The sequence below is a fragment of the Colius striatus genome, chromosome 8 (assembly GCF_028858725.1).
Source record: "Colius striatus isolate bColStr4 chromosome 8, bColStr4.1.hap1, whole genome shotgun sequence".
NCBI classification, from domain to species: domain Eukaryota; kingdom Metazoa; phylum Chordata; class Aves; order Coliiformes; family Coliidae; genus Colius; species Colius striatus.
In genome coordinates, this window is record NC_084766.1 from 2,721,404 (window position 1) to 2,743,918 (window position 22,515).

Here is a 22,515-nt window from a genome sequence, read left to right on the forward strand (position 1 = left end):
TTATTACTGTGTTGTAGCCAAGAAACTTCCGACCGACGCTTGCTTTTCAACCTGCAGTTTGTTTAGTATTTTTCCTCTCTTCTTGCATTTAAACCTGTGTTGGCCTGCATTTTTTTTCCCAGAAGTTTTTCCCATTCCATGCAAATGTTCTCACTGCAAAAGATAGCTTTCATGATTTGGGTTCTGAGGCCTGTGGCTTTTGCCCAGTGAGGATTTCTACTTGCTTAACCTTCGCATTTAATTTGCATACTTACTAATAAGTGTGAAAAGGAATAAAAAGCATCTGGACAATGGAGTGAGTTGTATGAGAGCTTAATGCATTTGACAGGTTTTCAAGTGCTGTATGCAAGTTAGTTCCAATGCCTTTAGGAGCAGTAGCTGTCAATTAAATGGGATTTTTTTCCTCTAATCCAGATAATGCAACTGGACTACTGAAATCACCTTGAAATCCCTAAATATACCTAAAAGGTTGGGTTTTACTCAAATTTGTAGTTAGGATCCTAAAAGCAAATTAGAATAGGATATCTCTGCTTTCCTTCTGCACGTTGTGCATACCATTTGGCTGTCTCTGTGAATGAAATACAGCTGGTGACTTTATCAAAGAACATCAGTACAAGCAAACTTTTCCATTAAGGAGATTATTTAAAAAACACTGCTGTCTCTCAGCCTTCTCTTTCAGGGAATAAGTAATTGATCTAGGAAATCTGCATCTGTGTCTGGCTTCTCTGTAGCTGTCTGAGTCACAGCTTGACTCTTTACACTCATAACATACCTAGACTAATTGTAGTACTTAGCCTGAAAATTTACTTCTCTCAGCTCAATAGTGTTTTAGTCTGGCATAGAAATTTTGTCTTGTCTAATTTAGCTAAAACATTGCTGTGATTCATATGTAATTGGCAACTCATTCATTGGCCTTACACCTTAAAGAATCAACATAATGCACTTCATTGTTTTGTTTCTGGGGTTTTTTAATTGTTATACACCACTGGTTTTTAGCAAAGCAGGGTTTAATGCCGTTTTAACAAGTACGTTTTTGTGGTCTGCCAGTTGTGTGCATTCTCATTGCAGGGCTGAAGTGAAAGGGGTGAGTCTAACTCGAGCAATCAAAAGATCAAGTTACTGTGCTTAATCAGTTTGGATACTCAGATGATACTTATAAATGCAAGATAATTAGTGTGAGCTGGAGGTTTCTTGTTTAACAAGAATCTGGGACGTTTCTCTTCTGAACCTTAAAATGGTTTTATTTTGAAGTTATTTCCCTCTGACACTACATTGTTCACATTTCCTTTTAGGATGTGATTGATTCAATGAATTGTTCTGTCCTAATGTGTTTGTGCCATTGGAAATAACTGTATCTGTCTTGCTTTCTAGGTCGATGGAAATGTGAGCAAAATTTATTGTCAGAATCTTTGTTTGTTAGCTAAGCTCTTTCTGGACCACAAAACCTTGTATTATGATGTCGAACCATTCCTCTTCTATGTCCTTACAAAAAATGATGAGAAAGGCTGCCATTTAGTTGGATATTTCTCTAAGGTAAAAAAAAAACGTGCGTTGTTTGTTGTGATGCTGTTTTAATTTCTCATTTCCCACTCCCCTTGACATTTGTGCCAACAGCAAGGGAAACAGTTCAAAAGCTTACTTTCTTCTTTGTAAATCTCCAATATAATGGATGTTGTCTCAAATACACTCATGCTTTCTTGTCTCAGACTGATGGACATTGAGAAATTGCATGTCTTTAGCCACGTGCATTGGGGAGGTTTCGCTGGTTTGAAGGTTAGTTGCTGTGTATTTCCAGAATGCAGTTTCAGCTGACAGTGGTTTTCCTGACTTGGTTCTCCTCCTACCATTCTCAAAAGAGTGTATCAAGTCTAACTTGTAAAAGTACTAGATGTTTAAAATGTTGATGTGTTCTCATGTGCTCATTGCTAGCTGTTCAAGCTGGCTGTTTAGATATGAGTGTTCATCTCCTGTGTGCAGCCTGATCTAATGCAGGTACTCATTGCACTGAAAGATAATTTCCCAAACTTGATGGTACATGCCTTCTTCAGAGTGGATGTCTTTGTTGGTTATGGTTTTGCTTTCACTTCTAAAGCTGCTGTAAACAAAAATAATACTTACATGGACTGACTTGACAAAGATAGCCAAAAGTAATTGTCAAGTATCACCACTTCCTATCACCTGTTGTTTTCTCTAAATGAAGTTTTAGTTTTAAACAAGTCCAACTGTCTTGTCAGAGTACCGGGATGCTATACAGTGATCTCTGGGGTTATCTTATGGTCTGGTGTTATCTTATGTGTGGATGCTGAAGTTATAGGTGGCATCTTAAACTACGTACTTGCAACAACTTCTTACTGGTTGTGCTGACCTGGAGATTTGCAGTTGATTTATTTGGTCTTCCTCAGAACTACCTAGTGCTGGTTTTCTTCTTTTTTTTATGGTGGGGTTGGGGAGGGGTTGTGTGTCATCTTTTAAAGGTAACAAGACTTGAAGATTCTTTTTATCAGTAAATCTGAAAGCACCTATAACCTTCTATTGTTGGAACAGCTTCCTAGTTTAGATTCTTCCTTTTGTTGTCTTAATTCATGTAATATTTGCTTCCATTGCCTGTGTGTTATATGACTTGCTTCTGTCTGAAAGAGCTTCTGAGCATTCTGCCTTGATTTGGTTCAGGTGAGAAGGATTCAGCTTTGAAATATTGTGGTTCAAGTGGAACTTGATAGTTCTATGGGTATGGGGTTCATCCCCTCCGCCCCAAACTCGTATTCGTTCAGAAAAAGAAGACAAGATGGAAAGCAGCAGGCACTTGATGTAGCAATGGCAGAAAATACAACTTTACCATGTGTATGGATGGTATTTTCCACTTTTATATCCTTGACAGAAGAGTGAAGCATGAAAATATTTCCCTTTTCTTCCCATCCCGCTCCTTTACAGCCCTTAAATATCATTGTGCTGTTTAGATAGTGGATTTAATTTGAAGATGCTGAGTAGTTAACTAATAAAAATGTATTGATGGGTATGTTTGATAGTAATGTAATGAAATATTAACATGGAATTACTTGACTTTGGTGCTGACCTCAGGCATCTGTTCACCTTCCTGGGATGTTTTGCAAGGACAGTGGCAGGTGCAGGCAATTGCCCACTTCAGCAGTGCTTTTGACATACTTGATCTGTTTCTCCTTCCCACAGGAAAAGCTTTGCCAGCAGAAGTACAATGTCTCCTGCATAATGATCATGCCCCAATACCAAAGGCAAGGATTTGGAAGGTTTCTCATTGATTTCAGTAAGTGGAGTGTTTTATTTACAGTTGTGATGAGAGGCAGTGATCTGATGGCAGGTACCAGAAATCGTACCGTGTGAGACTTTATCTAACTGGTGCTGTTGTTTTTATCAATAGATAATGGGATTTGTGTTTGTAGTCACATGGGATAGACAAGCTCCCTGAAGTGAAAAACTTACTGCTCCTCTGTTGTTGTACTGGAGGAACTTGAGAATGGATCTCTCAGCAGTAATATTAGCTCACAAAGCTATTACCCTGAATGAATTGGCTAAATTACTTTCCATTTTGCCTTGCTCATTAGAGGCAATTATTTGTGATCATAATGAAGAAGGTGTTAAAAATATCAGAATGTAGAGATTGCCTTGGACTAACTTATATCTTCTTTTAACTGAAACACTGCTTTAGCTGAAGCATTGGCACACGGAATGTGTTTTGCCTTGAGGTTCATCACTTGCTTAGTGGAAATTTCTACCCCATAAAGCATAGGGGTTGTGGCTGTGTGTGTACTTGCTGCTTTGTTGTGCTGTCTTGTCTGACCTTTAGAAAGTTGGAGGCATACTTGTTTACATTTAGATTTGTTACTCCCCAAACCTTTAAGCCACAATGCAACTCCAAACAAAGTTGTCTAAAGAAACTTCTGAGCTGAGTGTCCTTGGTGCTACCAGATCCAACTTTCTGGTGTAATTTAAAGGGAGGATGATGAGGAATTAGTGCATGTTCCATGTGATTAGGTTTCACTGTTGCTTATGTTTTTTAAAGCACTGTAGAATTACATGACAACAGAGATGGGACAATAGGATATGTGCCCTGGAGGTGTGTGCAAGGACATTAAAAAGCAAATAATACTATATAGCAGAAAAAAAGAGCAGGGCAAAGAGAGTAGTGTTTTCAGGTTCTTTATCTTGTAGGGTTCTACCCAGCATGACTACATCATAAAGATACTTAGCATGTCCCACCATTGTATGGCTCTGGAAACAGTTTTCACTGTGCCCCTGTGAGTTATGTAAAGATGGCTCTGGACCTCTTAATCCACCTCTGAAATATAGCCATTGCTGCAGTGGAAAACAGCAGCTGTTGTATTGTGTTCCTTCTGCAACCTTTTAGAAAGGCAGTGACAGGTACCATGTACTTCTGGAACTGTGGAGTCAGCTTGAAGCTTGCTTAGGTAGAAATTGACCTAATTGTGGGATTAGGATCTGCTCTTGCAAAAGGAGATGGAGAACTCTTACTGGGCACAATGGTAAGTACTTGGAGGCTTTTTCTTTGTTCTCTGCTCCGTGGCGTCTTTCAGAAATTGCCACTCTCCACAAACATTTTCCTGGTTGAGTTTGTGATAGTTGTGTCTACAAAACTGATTGTACAGCTGTGAAACCTGTAGATCTCACAGGAGAGCTGGGTGTGGATATGCTGTGTCTCTCTGCATCTCTGCTCTCGTACTATGCTGTGTGCTACCTAATCTGGGAAAATCAGTACAATCTGGTTCTTACCCTTCAGTAAAGAATCTGGAACCACGTTGAGTTGTTGAATCATTAGGATTTCTGTGATACCATTAGGTCCTGTTGCAAGTTATCCTTAGCTTGAAGCTTATCTGGTGCTATTCTTCCACCTTCCTCTCTGCAGATGTGTTGATGTTACAGGTACCGGCTGCAGCTGTAGACATGCTGGGCTTAGTCCAAAGACCAGCTGTAGTGAACAGACTGCCCACTTGTGAGCATGCAGGCCATTGGTACCTTTCCACAGTGTTTTCCCTTTGCTTTCTGGACAGAGGTTTCCTTAACTAACAGGAATCAGACCATGTGAGTTTCCAATAGAATGAAGAGCCAAGAGGTGAGGTGAAATTAAATGAGAGTTAGCGAGAGATCTGCTTGTGGCTGCTGTTCCCTAAGTGTGGGAAGGAAGGTGGAGGTTCAGGGCTTGTTTCCCTGGCTTGTGGTTACATCCTTCTGTAGGATGGAGGGTGAATGGCACTAAGCAGAGCAGCTGTAGCCTCATCTGGATTAGAGTCCAAAATCTGTCTTGTCACAAAAGACCTTCCAAATCAATCACTTGTGCTTTTTTCCTTGGAATTTCATTTGTAGTTCCACCTCCTGTACTGTAACTGACTCTTGCCTTCTTTCTACTTCACCCTTTCCTTTCACTTGCAGTCTCCTGAGAATAAGTTTCTCTGACTGGCCTGAGAAGATGGGTTATAACAAGACCGCTGTTGTTATTCTAAACTTGAACAGAGCAAGTTTATCATAGTTGAAAGCAGTTTGGCCTGTAACATTATCTACATTGTCATGTTCTCATAAAGTTGTTTTTGGAAGATAAAATTTATGCTCTGAATGTTAAGACTTCATTTGTTATGCATCTAAACTGCTCTACTTGGAATTCTGTGAAAGCAGTCGCTGGTACTTGTCTCTTTTATAACAGTAACCAGAACAGTTTTATACTAAAATAATAAAAGTGTAACTGAGCAAGTAATTTTTCAGAAGATGATAGTCACAAACCACAAAAGGGAAGGTCTCAAGAACTGCTGTGTGCAAGCAGTTGCCTGCTCACGTTACTTTGTGTTATATATCCATACACTTGACAGTTAGAAGGGCTGGGAAGAAAGCAGCCTTAAGCCACTACACAGCTTCAGCTTTGTCAGCACTCTGGTGACAATATAGTTTGTGGTACAGAACTTACTGCTTTTTTGGTAAGGGAAATGTATTTGTTTGTTCAGATTGTGATGCATTCTCCTTGCACTAATTTAATCTTGGCAGATGAGTCTCTGGTCGTTTTGTAACTTGCAAGGGACAATAAATTCATTTGACCGAAGATTCGAAACTACAGACTGTTCTTGGATCTCATTTCTTTTCTGGTCTTCTCCACTACAAATCACTCGTCCACATGCAACCATTTGGGGGTTTTATGTGCAAAAGCTGAATCAGTGAAATATTCTGGGCTAAAAGTGGGTGGAGAGTAAGGACAGATGTCCTTAAAGGTGTTGGTTGAACCCCCAGCACGTAATAATCATGGATGTACTTTATTTGGGGAGTAAGAGATGGTGATGAAGCAGTGAAAAGGGGGAGGGGGGAAAGAATGGATACATTTGTAATGGAATGCTTTCCAGTTTGTTTCACAAGATCTGCATCTCTCTATGAATGTAGAAGATGCTCATTGCTTAGGACTCAGTCATGCAGAAGTGGTGAGCGTTGTGGATTGAGTCCAGAGAATTAATTTAGGCACAAAAGCTGTCTCACGGGCATCAACACGTAACATAAACCTGTATCGATGAGAATGGGGGCAGTGGGTTTATTTCTTACTGCCAGCAGTTCTGAGACAATTCTGATACACTGAAGGAAGCCTTGGGGACTGTGAAGAATATGAGTCCTTCTGGTCTTTAATGCTATGTTGTTCTCCCTACAAGTTTGTTGCAGAGCTGATCTAGCCTGTAAAATCAAGTTGTTCTGTGAAAGGCAAGAGGTGTGGTTTCTGCTAAGCTTGGACAAAACCATAAATATCATTCAAAAGTAAAACTCCTTGTTTCTGGATATACTCAGTTCAAACAGTGTTTTCTCTTCTAGGATCAACCGCTTATTTCAGACTTACTCAAGGCTCCAATACTTGAAAAGCTCTGTCTTCTGACACAGACAAAAGGTCACTTTTTTCATTGAAAATAAGAACTGATGTTAGCTGGTTTTGGGCCTTGGTTTCTCACTTGTGTCCATTACTATGTCTTGGGTTTTAGCAGTGTCTTCGGCTAGAGTCAGGGATGAGCTTTCCATGACTACTTGCGGTTTGCACAGTGAGTTCTTCTAGTTCCATCTGGCTTTGTGTGGTGCTTTGGTATATTTAGAAGATTTGGAAATGTTGCTGTGTCAAAAGATTGATTTCACAACCGTCTTATCTCTGATTCCTGCTACAGTGTTTCTAGGCTTTCTGCTTTAACAGCAGGTTAGATTAGTCCTCTGTGAAAACCTGAAAAGCAGTGACTTTTTGTGAAGCACCAGGTTTGTTCAGTCATCCAAAAAAAGTCAAGCTGAACATGCCTAAAACTAGTTGGTAATGGACTAAGATGTGCCCTGTTAGTTAAGGTACCATATGGCTGATAGATGATAACTAGCGTTTGAGAAAATGTCATCCCTGTTTTGAAGATGAGTAACTTCTTAAAAATAAGTGTGTTGGAATTTAGTGGTGGAATAGAGTAAAAATGCTGCCTGAGGCTTTTCAGTGGCTCTGAGAAAGTACTGTGTCAGTAAAGGAAGAGCCTGGGAAAAGGTGCCAGGTTTTCTGTGCTGAAAGGCTTTCATTTTTTGGTAGGAAGCTGGAATGAGGCAAATGAGCAAAGCCATTACAGTATGGAAATAGTGTCGCTGCTTTAAAGAATCCTTGAACACAGAAACAGTGACAGACTATTAACAGGAGCACTAAGAGGGCAAAAGAGGGCAGAAGTAATGAAGAGAAATGTAGTTTTCTTCTTCCGTATGATGAATTCACACAGTGTCTTTGCTCTGTAGCCTTAGCTTGTGTTGTTTTAATTAGCTGCATAGACTTTCCTTGTAGCAACAGGCTGGAGGGTGCAGGAAGTAACTGATTTAAAACTCTTGTGTTCAGCTGGAAACAAGACACAGACCTTGGACTGAGAAAACTTGTGTTCTTTGTACTAATTCATAAATTAACTTCTGGAAAACAAAGCAGATTGGGGAGGGGAAAAAAAAGCCGAGGTAGATGCTGTAATGAAGCAAATCCATTAGGAGAGATCAGAGGAAGTGTGTTGACATGTGTGACATGGAAGGTCTTGTGTGCTTATGGAACTGATGGGAACCACTTCTGATGCCTGCCTGCCCTTTACTAGGCCCAAGCTGTAAGGGCTTGGATCTACTTCTTTGGTAGGTGTTTATGTAGAATGGTAGACTGAATCCTTAATCTGATCATGGCAAAGAATGCAGTGGCAAGAAAGCAATGTTTAGCAAAAAACTACTTGAAGGAAATCAGAGGATTTCTTTAAATAGGGAAGCACTTTAATCAAATAAAGGAATGAAACAGAAATGAGGATGTCTGTGGAAGGATCAACTCCTATAAACACGCCTCATCCTGCTCTTTTACTAAGTCTGGCGTTAAGGTGTTTTATGGTTTGATGTAACAAATACAGAATTAAACCAGAAACACAGTCTAGGAATAAACACCCTTGAAGAAAAGTTGTTTGCAGTTAGACTTCGTAAACAAAAGTGAGATGTGAGTGAAGTGAGACCATATATTTCTTAAGATAAAATTTCGTTTCAGCATTCCCTTTCTCACACAACACAACAGTTTTGTTACAGCTGAGGGGGTGACAAAAAACAAAGGGTGAGAATGAGAGACTGAGGGTGGAGAGGAATAGCATTTGTTTTAATGGACTTTATTGGAAAAATGCGTTTTCAAAGTGCAATGATGAAGTCAACACTGCAAATGTAAGGATCTGTATTAAAAAGGCCTGCATCACTGATTACTGTGGTGGCCCAATATTGAACCCTTCTGATGTGGATTTCTCTACTGCCTGACTCATGTACCCCAATACAGAATACTGTACAGATATTCTGGTTGTTCTTATTGCTGTGTTTACAGATGTGTCCAAATGAAAGACTGAATCACCTGCCTTTTTTCTTCATTTTCCTTTTTTTTCCCTTCTTTAAAAAGGAGTTGAAAGTGTCTGTGGGAGCTGTGAATTTGTGAGGGAGTCTGAACGCTGCTGCTGCTGCTTATTTTATGTTACATTCCCAGTGATTGATTATGTTGCTGACCTGAAGGCATGAGTTTGGCCTTTCCTAAATAACTAATAAGGAACATTCTGTCAAGCTGAGATTTAGATGAGCGGGGAATAAAGATGGATTTTGAATCAAGCTTTGTTGACTTAAGATTATTCCAAGAAAATCAGCCTCTTGGGATTTCTTGGCATTGCTTTCATATAGCTTCAAGACACTGTGCATTTATCAGAACTGCAAAAGAAAGGAGGCATGTCACTTCAGATACAGAGGCTAAGACTGTTTTAACTGAGGAGCATCTTTATTTCAGATAGCATTGAAAACAGCTAAAAGGCAAGGCCAAACATGGTAACAATGAAAACAAATGTTTGTTGGACAAAGCTGTCTTGATAGGGCATTAATGAACAGGAGAAGCCATCTGTCGAAGGCTGGTGGCTGAAAGCAGATTTTAATTAAGCAGTGCATCTTTCCTGATGAGGAGTTTCTGCTTTGGACTCCAGAGTGTCGTTCTGTTGCAGTGGACAAAGTCAGTATTTCGTAGCCTGTCGCCCTGTTGTTGAGACACAGTGAGACGTCTCACGTGAATGAGATAAGCAAATGTCTTATTTTTGCAGTGCCATCACTTCTACCAGGCACTTCTACCTTTTTGAGAAGATTTTCTTTTTCTTGCTTGTTCACTGCTGTTTTGAGTAGCAGTAAATATTTAGCAGATCGCCATGTCTTGGGTTTAGCTTTCTGGAGTGTGCTCTCGCAGATGACATTTTGTGTTCAGTGCTTGGTAGATAATGTTATGTGGTTAATTCCTTGTTCTACAGCGTGCTTTAGGGCAAATGAGCAACAATGACTCCTGGCTGCTCAAGCAAGGCAGACGCAGTTTGCATCTTCTGTTGTGTCTTACGGTGTTACGTGCGTTGTGTCCACTCACCTGAGCAGATACAGTATTTGCAGTGATTGCCTAGATGTGCCTTTCGGCTTGTCAGCACCGACTCCCCATCATGCTTTTGCTCACCTTCTTTAATACTACTGGGCTGTCTTTTGTAGGTATGATTAAAGCAATTATAGCAAAAGCTCTTGGGCTCTGCAACTTGGTTATCTACTCCAAAACTGTTGAAACAATCCCTGATACAGATTTTGGTCACTTTGTAAGTGTGATAACAATTTTCCTGAGCCATGAGTCCAGGAGAATTTCATTAACAGGCAGGTTAACCCTCTAGCTGAGAGTTGGAGCTTAATGATGCTGTCTGTTATATTAGACAGGGCCTCTTAGGTCTGTCTTGTCTTGTCAGTTGAGTCTCATAGGAGTATGTAGAGCCTATAAGGAGGCAAACAGGTAGTATTTGCTAATAAGCACGTTTGATATGTTGTTAACAATGGTATTCCTGATCTGTCAGCGTTGAACACGAGAGGGTAATGGCAGTTCTTAAAGGAATCCCATGCCACAGTTGCAGTTGTATGAACAGCTCACTGTTCAGTGTCACATGTTGAATTATTTTAAAATGGAAATTGAAGTAGCAACTTAAAACATAGTTTATAAAAGTGACAACAATCAGCCTCGTTAATGACCTTGTGAAGCATGTAACCTCCTGCCAAATGTATTCGTGCGGTTGGTAGCGGGGACTGATGCACTCTGCGCACGCAAGTCTTGCTTTTAAGGGTACTTCAGTTCCTTTTCTCTTGCTTATGCTTTCATTCTGCTTCTAAGTAGTCCACTTCGTACACAGAACCTCCACTCAAGGGGTTTACTGGCAACTGACACAGGTAAAATAAGTGTTAGCCAATTAATTCACTCAAAGGGTGCCTTTTGTTTGTCTGACTGTAATGCAGTCATCTTTACCTTTCCTTCCTTTCATGAAGGGCATTTGTTTAGCCCTAACCTCTTCTGTGAAGCTTTCTATAAAGGAACTAAAGGTTTTGGGCCCCCTGTGTTGAGTTTACTTGAGGATGTGGAGAGGAACGAGAGCTGGCATTATTTCTTGGAACAATAATGAGAGAATCTTTGGCTTACTCTGTTCATGGCGAAGAAAGCTTTTCTTTAAGCGGACAAAGAGGCAAAGAGAATGTAGCAGGTTGTTCACTGATCTAAGCATCTCAACTTACAGCTGGCCTGTCTTTTCTTATATATCTAGTGTTTGTGTGGATCTTGGCATTGGGATTCTTTGAAGCTGCCTCAAAAGTGTTTTCAAAGAGGGTACTAGCACGTATTTCAGGTCCTCTATCTTTGACCTTCCTCCCGTTGACATAGACAAGAGCAGTTCAGAGGCACACAGAACAGTCACGGAAATAACGATAACACGAATTACCATTTTAGGAATCTTAAGTGTTAATAAGCTCACACTTCTCACCTGACCTATTTCTGCCTTCCACTCCTGGTCATAGCCCTGAACTTGGAATGCTGAGCTGCCCTAACTGCATTGTGCTGTTCTGGCTGAATACTCTACTGGTTTGATGGGGTTTTTTTTCCAACTACCTTTTTGAACCTGTGTGTTCACAACTTGTTCCTATCACTTCAAACCCGAGTTTTTGATGTTTTATAAGGCAAAACGAGGTCTCTTCGAATAACTTCAAATGCTGGTTTGAGGGAAATCATCACTTCAGATACCGGTGTGTTACAAGAACCAGTTCTTAGCACGTGCCATTCCTTCAGCTCTCTGGTTTGATCCAGAACATGGCGTGAAAGCTTATGAGTTCTTCCTTTCCATATTAAAGGACTTATTTTACTTGGTTACATTTCAAACAAAACAAAGTTTAACGTTAAAGTGCATGATTCCATCTGTCCAAGTCTGGTAATTCAGTTGTGGGGACTGGCCTTTGAAGAGACTGGGAAGAACTTAGAACGTGCAAGGGCAAAGAGTTCACTGGTCGCTCCTTTTGTTCTGCATAAGATTCTCATGAAAACATCTTCTTCTGACGCAAATATTAATGGGATATAAATAGCTGAGGGGTACTGATTACATAGGGACAGTCTTTTGAGCACAAACTGTTGCATGTGACCTTCTGAAAGGCTCCATTTTATGAGTGCGGGATTCTGAGAAGCGCGTCCCAAGCTGTTTCCAACTTCTTGGCACTAGTTTGGTTTTTCAGATCCTGAGAGAAGTCAGGAGGGCAGGGCGCAGAATCTTACCTTGTTTAGAGAACTGCGAAGTGGTGTCCTGTAAGAGGCTGCTGTGAAGAGCAAAGAAGCACAGGATGTGTTGATCTTCAGAGACAGCTTCCTCACACTGCAAAAATGCCCCATTCTAATGTTCATGAAAGTAGCAGGTATGACAGTAAGCCTGCTGGGCTGCAGGGAGAGCTGCTGCCGAGCACAAACACGGTCTGCAAAAGAAACTGGTGTTGCCTATGTGTGCAGGGATGAAATTCAACCAAAGCTTGGTTGGAGCTGAAACTGAGGAATGTGGAGATGAACGGGAGAGCACTTAAAAGTATCTGGACAGCCAAAGGAAGAGTAAAGAGATCGTGACCCTGCTGCTAAATGAGGTTGGCATTGAGTGACAACATGGGGTGGGGGTCTCAGAAGGGATCTGAGGTGCTCAGTACTTTCTTTGCCTTGGCCTTCACCTTCTCAGGTCTGGCAGAATTTATGGAGCAGGGAGAGATGCCATCCATGGTAGAGGAAGATGAAGTTAGAGACTGTTTAAGTAAAATAGACATGTACAGCTTCACAGGGCCAGGTGAGAGTCACCAAAGGAAACTGGCTGACAGGATTACAATGAGCAGTCACCTTTGAGAAGTGGTGCCAGTTGGGGAACATCCTCAGTAACTGACAGGTGGCAAATGTTGCATGCACCTTCAAAAAAGACAAGGAAGAGCAGATGACTACAGCAGTGAAGGAAATAAACAGATTTGTATCGCTGTGATAGCACAAAGGTGATAGAGCGTTTGCCTTGGTACAAGTCACATAAATGCTGAGGTGCTCCTGGATCTGCGTGAGTCCTGTAAACAGGTATTTCTACACATGCCCTTCAGGAACTTGTGCTGTTAGCACTCGATTAGCTCATGGTAAGAGAACTTACTTGGGAAGTAAAATGCTGTCAGCAGGCTGTAATTTAAGCCCTGTGCCACATAGGTGCATTTGGAACTGGACTTGATGATGTGCTACTCAACACTGACAGCTTTCTTCAAGCCTATTTATAGGATCAGTGATGCATTCCTATTGTTAGTGTAGCTGAACAGGTCCAGAAAGAGAACATGGAGATGAGCTGGGCATTGACAGCAACTCTGTGTAGCTGTTCAAATGAATTTCATTATGGTGGCCTTTGTGGTGGCTGGAGAGCAAGCATGTCCCTTAGAATGATAACAGTGCTTCTGTCTTTGTTGTCTGTCTTTGCCTTGATTCACAGGCAGTTAAGCCATTTACAACTCAGCTGCTGAATACCAGTACAAACAGATGACATGTCTCTCAGGCAAACTGAAGCTGGTGACAGTTTACCTTATTATGACATGCTGTATGCTGTAGCAGCTCAGTAGCTGTTTCATGACTTTGTGGGAGCTGACAACCTGACAGTTGTTCTAAGCTGTGTCATTCCTGTTGTGAGTTAAAACCTGTTTTTAAAATGGGCTTTCCATGCAGGCAAGGCTTGAGCAAGTTTGGAATTGTTGAAATTTGCTTTTGTGTCTTTGCTGTGAGGCAAATTACAGTGGCAAGAGAGACTTGATTTCAGAAGCCAAGGTTAATAGATTGGAGTTCGATACAGTTTGTTCCCCACCCTGATTCTCAGTCATTGCCTATGACCAGCATACAGTAGGACTTGCTGGGTTTTGAAATGGTTGGAAGATTATTCAGGTGTGATAATATGGTGTCACTTGGTTTGTGGGTATTTTAAGACACAAGCAATAAATTAATGCTTTTGCAATGAAAATTCTCTTGCATTTTGATCCTTTTTGCTTTAAAGGTGGAGGGTATTTTTACTCCATGTAAATGATACCAAGATTCACGGTAGAAATTGTCCTCTTTGAAGCCAGGAACCATGATGATGATCAAGCAATTCTACTAGGAAGCATGGAAGGTGATAGCCTAAAAAGAACAAGAGGAAGACATCTTGATGAAATCCTGCTGAATGGAATAAAGACTTGCTGTTTGCCAAGTCCACTCTTGTTCAGAGCCCAATAGGTTATAATGGCAGGCTTAGTGCTGAAGGATTCGTGGGAGCTATTCTAATCTAGGGACCTCTGCTGTGTTGCATCTTCTGTGCTGTTCTTGTGCTCTGTAAGGGTTGCTCCTATGCAAGAGCTTTGTGTGTTACATTTCTTAATCATTCTGTGAATGTGGAGAGATAAAACAGGTTTGCAAAGATTTGTGTCTCTCCATGCAGCGAGCTGCCACCAGCGCGGGGCTTTTTGTAGAGTTGTGCCTCTGCTACAAGAACACAACAGACTTAACTTCACTGGTATTTGTAACTTTCTTACTCAGAGAGATTAATGTTCTTGATTCCCTAGAAAGTGATAATTGAACATGACTTCTTAAATAAGATCAGAACTGTGTTTTGTCTGCAATGTGTTATGGGATTGAAGTGTAAAAGTGTTTCCTAGGTCACGGGCTCTCAGATAAATCTCTTTTAAGTTTTTCAGTGTAAACTATTATTTCCAGCTCTTTGTAGCAAACAAAAAATTCTGTCCTAGCTGAAATGTTTAACTCATGAATCCTTACCCTTGGGGTCTACTTTGAAGAATCTGTGTTAGTTCTTAACCGGCAGAAGTGAAAACCAGATACGTGAGTTTGTTGCTAGTAGCACAGGAGAAAGGAACTGCAGTTCTTAACTGTTTGTCCAGATACAGAGTGAGGTTCAGTACTCTGTTTGCTTTTTTCCTGATTCTGTTAGTGCAGAAGACAGTGCAATGCATTGCAGTTGAATGCAGTGGGGTGAAAGGTATTTTCAGGTAGTTAAACGTCGTGTGTTATGTCTTCACCGAAGTGAAGTGTCTCTCTGTGGCACCACTCCCAAAGAATCTGCCTCCCTGCAAGCAGGGGAGGAGTGGAGGAGTTGTGCCTGTTGGGCATACGTGTGCTGAGGTTGATCTGTCAGGTGCTCTGCAAAGGGAGAACAAGGTTAGTAGAGCAGAGGAAATGATAGAGATTCGACTGCTGGCATCTTCCAGAGTAGACTGAGTTGAAGCTGCCTCAGGATGCTCGGAGCGGATCGCACTGGGGCTGTGTTAGACTTTCAGTAAAGGTGCAGTTGTGGTGTTCGTTGGAGATGTCAAGAGCTGTGGTGCTTTCTTTCAGAAAGAGAACACCTAATGCATTTAATTTACAAGTCAATTATAGCTATATTTCCCAGTATAGCCATTTTCCCCAAGTGTAGATGCTAACCAGCTATTGCTTGCTCTTAAGCTAAACAAAGTCATTCTGTATTCGGTGTACAATACACTGATGTTACCCAGAATTAAGATTAGGTCGACACAATGACACTGGGGGTATCTGTTTAACAGGGGCATATTGTACTCATTTCAGATGCTTCAGGATAGACACACAAGTTACCAAGATCAGTGTTTTTTATTTACCTGCAACTTAGATCAATTATTTGTCGTCTCTTTGGTAAGTTTAACAGATGTCATTCAAACCACAGAATCTGTTAAGAGAAACTGCCCATTCAGTGCTCACTACATGTAACTGAGACTGTTGCCTCTGGTTTCTGTTTTTGATGCTGTGAAATGCATCTTGGATAAGCCTAGGTTATATTGTAGAATGGTAGGAGAAGACAGCTGACATGTTATTGCCACACAGGTGAAAGTTCACTGCTTTGAAGTAAAGAGATGTGAAAATGACAACTGAGAACTACTCTCAAAGTCTCCAGACACTGAAAGGATCAGATGGCAAGGATAGACTTTAAAATTTGAAAAGCTGCTTGTGGTGGCCTGACTCATGCTTCCAGACTCTTGGTAGTGGTTTCTTACCAAGCCTCAGAAGATGTTTACCAAAGAAGTGTAGATAAAGCCCTGTTACGTGTGAGGAAAGTGGAGATGGAGGAGGAAAGAGGTTGTCAAAATGAAGTACAGCAGAGTACAAGACTGAAATCCAGGTCTTGTAAACAGCCTACAAATACTTTCTGTTAGAACCCAGGTTTTCTTGAATGAGAAGTTGATAGGTTAAACTGTCAAGTTACTTGAAGCAGCTGTAAGTTCTCATTGATTTCTGCTGAAAATCTAGGTTACTCTGGTGTTTTTCCCCCTGTCACTACTTCTGCTGCTGCAGATTCAAAAACCTTTCTATAGGCAGTGATGTCTTGGTATAAAACTTGGCTTTGTGGTGTGCACAAGCTGATCCAGAATTCTTTCTTGATGCAAGTGAAACTTTGCCTAAAATTACTGAGACTAGGCTACGTGCTGTAGGCTACCTTCTGTGCAGTTGGAAGCGAAACAATTCCTTACCTTCAGACTATTCAGGACGCGGCGAGGTTTTGCGCGTTGAGTTCGGCTTTTCCTGTCAGCAGTGGTTAAGGGTAGTACTAAGATGTTTTGTCTAGTTAGAAAGAAGTTAATATGCTGCAACTTTAAATGTTGAAGCACCTTCCTCTCTCTCCAGGTAGTGGTTTTTGTGTAAAACAGGAGCAACTTACTTGCTGAGTCTCCAGTGGTACCATGCAGGTGCATTTCACGTCGATGTCTGTGGGCTGTGTTGAAGTAGGCAGATGTGGAATGGTGTTCCTCCTGAAGCTCTGGTGTTTTGTCATAAATCATAACAACAGGCACAAAGAGTATGCTACTTATTTTGGTTGTTACTAGTGACTTGGAATGTAGTAGGATGTCTGCTTTGTCCTGTAAACATTTTCATGCAAACCAGAGGTTGGAGGATGATGACCGGTGCATATGCCCTTCCTAAATTCTGCTGTGGACTTCTTGTATCACCCCTAAAAAAGGGACGAGCATTGTTTCAGGCTGAGGGAATACACATGTATGTGTGTGTGCATTTCATATATGATGTATGTATTAGAAAACACGTGTGTGTGCAGTTTGCATATGGTAGTGCATACAGCAAAACAGAAGAATAGCCACTGCTTCACTAAAGCTGGATGTTAATGGTGGTGTTTAATCTCTAGCTAAGTTAATTAGGAGAAACTTTGTGAAGAAGTGAGGAAGATGTGTTTAGGAAATGGGACATGGCTGGACTAGGTACCTTTTAAAGCAATCTTTGAAAAATAAAAGGAGAGGTTCCAACTTTCACAAAACTCCACAGTACTTAAGTATATTGGAAGGCAAAAGAACCACCTGTGTTAGTGGATTACAGAAGCCTTTGAGTAATGTGTTTCCATGATGCCTGTGCTTATGGGGGAATAAGCATTGCATAAGCCTGGTGTTTGAGGCCCATGTCTTGTTTGTAAAGGCACAGTGCAGAACATGTGTCTTGGAGAGATGAATATCTAGGAAAGGATACAGTTTATTAATTGTGTTTTAACTTTTTTTTATCCTGAATTAGTTTTAATGGTGCCAAGTACCTGACTGTTATCTCCAATCAGGTGTGTTCTACCTCAAATTGTAAAGGCTTCTTAAAGCTCAAGAGGGTTAAAAAGGACTCGCAGCGTACACAGAACATAAAATGAAGGTGGTGTATTGTATAACAGCTGATCAGTTATTGTCTGGAAGACTGCAAACTGGAATTACATTAATGCTTTTAAATGTGAATTAAGGGAGATGATTTTTTTAGTCATTTGTCCTAAATAATTCTGCTAGTAATTCAACTTGTGAATTGGATGTTGCCTCTGAAATGCAACTAACTCTTTAAGCAAGAATTTATGTCACCTGGGGCTTCTTGAAGAAAACTGACTTAACTGATATTACCCATGACCTTTCTTCTTGAGATTCTTCTGAAGATGCTTGGCTTCAGTGATGCAATGCAGGTGTAAGAGCTTCTCAGAAGGCCACACAGTTGTAGTTCTAAATCAGATCGTGTATGATGAGACCTGTTCTGAAACATGTTGGCTTTTTGTTTGCTTCTTGCATTATGATTTGAAGGTGGGGGGGTTGGGTAGTGTTTGGTTTTTATAAGATCTGAGTCTCTTGCAAGGATTTAATCTTTTTCTGTGTCACTAAAATGATGAAAACCAATCTCTTTTGTGGCTGGGATTTCTTTAATTGCAAGAGTTACCAATGATCAGTCATGCTGATGTTTCTATTAATAACAACTTCCTTAAGGCACAGGTAAAACTCTTTTGTTCTCTCACCTCAATAAGTAATCTGTTTCTTTTCCTTCTAGGTTATTTACTTTCTAGAAGAGAAGGTCAAGCAGGATCCCCTGAAAAGCCATTGTCTGATCTGGGTCGTCTCTCATACTTGGCTTACTGGAAAAGTGTCATATTAGAATACCTTAACTGCCACCACGAGAAACAAATCAGCATCAAAGGAATGAGTCGAGCTACTGGAATGTGTCCACATGATATTGCCACAACCCTGCAGCAACATAGCATGATAGATAAAAGAGAAGATAGGTCAGTGAATCCTGTAACATTTCTAAACTCACAAAATATTCACTTTACTTACGGAACAGGAGATGGGAAAGATGTCTGTGTAAAGTTCTGAGTTGGCAATGAATGAGAACCGTCTTACATCTGAGGAAGTCAGCACAGCCAGGTCTTGTTAGAAGGGTCTCGCATAAAGAGTCTGTGTCCCTGAACAAATGATGGGTTTTTTGGATCCTCTTTCACATCAGTGGTTATTCCAAGGGTTATTAACCAGCTTGAAACGTTTCCAGTGAGGAGTTTTGTTTCGTTCAGTGTCATCTTGTATAAGTACAATTCCCAACTCTTGCTTTGGAAATAGCGTTGCTTGGAATACCAGTGAGGGGGAGAATTTGGCTTTTCAAACACCACTGAATTCACACAGGCCATGGGGTAAGATCAGCTCTACACAAAGCCCTCTTGCCCAGGGTCCTGGGAATGCAAGTTTCTGTGTTGGAAGTTAGTGCCCTAGGAAGGTGAATTCTCATGTGTGAATAATGTCTTTTTTAATGATCTCGATTGGTGTTTTAGATTTTAAGTGAGTTGTTTTGACTCATAAAATAACTTAAATGACTTGCAATGGTGTTTGTGTTTCTGAAGAGCTGCTTAATTCTCCCTGGATGTTCCCCTCCTTAGAAACTTTATAATTAAGCAAAACTACCTTACAAACAGTGGGCTGATAAAAATAAATTGAGGATGGGGAATAGCTCAGCCTTGGTTAACTTGTACGTGCACCAGCATTCACAACTAACAAGTTTGGAACTAGTAAGAATGAAAGTCTTCAAAAAGGGAGGTGGGCTTACAGGATGGTGTTGTGAGAGCAGCTGAGAGGAGTGTGGCATGGAGTTAAAACATTCACTTTCTGGAGGATTTGCTCTGGACAGCCTGATGGGACAAATGCATTTTAAGAGGGAATCACATATGTATTTGTTACTTATGTGCAGCTTGTGCCCTGTCACAAATTATTGCAGGCCCTGAATACCTACATGCAGTGAGAAATTACTGTATCATTCAAAATACTTCATGAAAAAATCAGTTAGCCTTCTAAAAAGGAGAAAACCTACCTTTCTAACATGCCTTCTTGTCCAATTAGCTGCTGTCTTCAGTTGCAATAGTAACAGCTTTCTCCCTCTTTACCTGGTGATCCACAGTGTTTTCTGTTTATGCTTATCATATTAAAATTGGAAGTTGTGCTGACTAACTGAAACGCCAAGACTGAACCCCTTGCATGGTTTTATAAAGCCTTTACTTTCCTCCCTGTTGCCCTAGTGATGTTTAGTACTGACCTTTCGCTTCATAAACTCTTCTTCCCTCACTTCCTCTTGGTAAACAGTCAGTAGTGGAAGCCTGTTATCTGTGTGTGCCAGCTGATATTTTTAGTCTGAGGTTTCCATTTATTTACACGTCTATTTCCACAGGTGGTTGTGCAAAAGGATTTACACTGTGGGTAGGTTGTTTCAGGTGATGACTTTCTAACATCAATTGCTGTTTATTGGATTGTAGATTTGTAATTATTAGAAGGGAAAAGCTGATTTCAAGTCATATGGAGAAACTGAAAGCTAATCCACGTATCAATGAAGTAGATCCCGAAAGCTTGAGATGGACTCCTTTGTTAGTTTCTAACGCTGCAGTTTCTGAAGAAGAGAGAGAAGCAGAAAAGGAGGTAATAGCAGCAACTTCTTACTCTGGATTTCCCTCCCTTTGGGTTTCGTGGCTTTGAGTAGTCAACGTTAGGCTGTCTCAAACGGAACGGTTTTAGCTTCGACCACTGCTTAATCCTAGAGGCTGTTGATATTATTGCAATGCACAGTTTCTTGGAAGCTGTGTGGCAAGACGTGGTAACTTTGGGAGTGTGAATATGGCAACTCAAAACATGAACCGCTTGTCACGGAGCTGTATTTATCACTCTCGAGGTAGTCGAAGAGCATGTAATCAGATCAAATTTGGTGCAGAGCTCAGGGGCTGCAGTGTCAATCGATTCTTTGTGTTACGAACTTGCTCAAAGTGATCCATGTCAGTGGGCATGTAATGTAGTGCTAAAGAACTCAAATCAATTCGCTGCATCATTAATAGTGCTAAATATCCCATGAAATGCAATCTTCTTTGGTTTGTTATCCTAACTGTTGTAAGGGAGCTACTAGATGATTCAGCTGAAACGTTGCAGCCAGCAGTGCTAATCAGGGTTGGCTTCTTGTAACTCTTGAGTTGAATGTAAAGGATGTGGCTAAGTAAATGCTGTTTCAGTGACTCCTTATTTCAACCTCAACCCTTCAGGCTGAGCGTCTGATGGAACAAGCTAGCTGCTGGGAAAAGGAAGAGCAAGAGATATTCTCCACGAGAACTAATAGTAGGCAATCACCAGCAAAAGTACAATCTAAAAATAAATATTTGCGATCTCCAGAGAATGTGGCAGTGGTGGGGGAGCGAGGGCAATGCCCAGAGCCAGCCAAGGAGAGCAGCGAGGAGGATGGCGGGGATGAGAATCCGCAGAGCTCACCTCCCCGGCTGACAAAGCCGCAGTCGCTGGCCATCAAAAGAAAGGTGTGTTACTTCGGCGCTTTGGTTTTCAGTCCTTCATCTCCCATTTCAGTCAAAGTGTTGTGCTGGAAATAATCATCAAGAGTGTCTCTTTTTGGTTTTTTTTTTAAGCATTTATTACCCTGTTTTAATCCTCTCTCCATTGCTCAGACACCAGGCAGCTCCTAGCTTCTCTTTCCCCTCCGTCTGATTGGAGTATTTTATCTTTTGGCTTCTACACAGAACTATAAAACAGGAGTGACACAAAATTTCCTGGTAATTTTTCAACTAGTGATTGCCCTCTGCTGTTTGGCCTTGGTATTGGTTCAGTGTTTTAATGGTTCTTCCTTTTTTCGTTTGAAGATGGGCTCCAGCTTGCGAGGTTGCTCGTCCTGTTGTTTTTCATGTAGGAACTCCTTAAAGGAAGATTCTGTTCTTCAAAAGAAAATGCTGTTAAAACCAAAGGAGTTCTTTAAACTGTGTTCTTTTTAATTTCCAAGAGACGTGTGTGTTGAACTCTGGTTACTGCAGTGTTGATGTGGTTGTTAATCTCACTGGAAACTCAACCATGTGAATGGTTTTAATTAGCAAACTAAGCACCCCAACACCTAAAGCACTTTGCCTTAGCGTTTATATTGAGGTGTCTCTGGTGAGCATTGGGGAAACAGGCTGCCCATTGATTGATGCTTTAGATGAGCAAGCTTAAAAGTAACTATAAATGTATAATAGTAGAAATAGGAACTGTTGAACAGGTTCTTTTTCTTCATAGCAGCCAACAGTAGGGTTCTTGTAGGGTATTGCTGAGCCACATATGAAGCTCAAGGTGCACTTTCTCTACTGTTAAAATAGCGGAAACCAGAAATGTAGGAGAATAAACTTGGATACTTGTGAAGACTGTTGGGGATGCTACTTGACAGAAGAAGGTAAAAGTCCCTGCAATATGAAGAAAGTTCTAGTCCCAGTTTTCACCTGCTGCAGGGTTTGTGTGCATGGGTAGATATGTAGGGAATTCTTAACTGTTCAGACCTGTCACATCTAGGTCCTATGTTTGAATTCCATGCAATGTAAGCTATTTTTGAACGAGTTAATAGGTTACTGTAAGGGCAGTTCACAAAGAATCACTTATGGATGCCCAGAGTCAGCTCACAGACGGGAATGTAGGAAGAGTTAACGTTTTGTGGAATTATTTTTCAGAGACCTTTCATACTGAAGAAGAAAAGGGGCCGTAAGCGCAGGAGGATCAACAGCAGTGTCACAACAGAGACCATTTCTGAAACAACTGAGGTCTTGAATGAGCCGTTTGATAACTCGGACGAAGAGCGTCCCATGCCTCAGCTGGAACCTACCTGTGAGATGGATGGGGAAGATGATGACTTGAAGCCCATGATTAGAAAAGCTTTTGAGTATCAACCTGGGCAGCAGAAACAGGAGAAAGAGGAGGAAGAGGAGGAGGAAGAGCAGAACAAGGAGGAGAAAGATCTTCGTTGTTACAGGAGTGATGACAATTGTACAAGTAAGCTGAAAGTGTCCTTATCTTCACAAAATGAATTTGCTGAGTGGCCTTTGAAGGAGGTGTTTATTT

The 22,515-nt window shown here is 41.0% G+C and overlaps 1 protein-coding gene across 9 annotated transcripts in view; it reads left to right on the forward strand.

Annotated features, from left to right (window-relative positions):
* KAT6B (lysine acetyltransferase 6B) overlaps positions 1-22,515 on the forward strand; it is a 96,219-nt gene that overhangs the window by 67,745 nt on the left and 5,959 nt on the right. For all 9 annotated transcript variants that reach the window (XM_062001113.1, XM_062001115.1, XM_062001112.1 and 6 more), the window contains 6 exons: positions 1,372-1,533; positions 3,187-3,280; positions 18,176-18,407; positions 19,920-20,079; positions 20,691-20,957; positions 22,128-22,446. In XM_062001113.1, the coding sequence (XP_061857097.1) occupies positions 1,372-1,533; positions 3,187-3,280; positions 18,176-18,407; positions 19,920-20,079; positions 20,691-20,957; positions 22,128-22,446 (1,234 nt within the window). The remainder of the gene's footprint in view (positions 1-1,371; positions 1,534-3,186; positions 3,281-18,175; positions 18,408-19,919; positions 20,080-20,690; positions 20,958-22,127; positions 22,447-22,515) is intronic.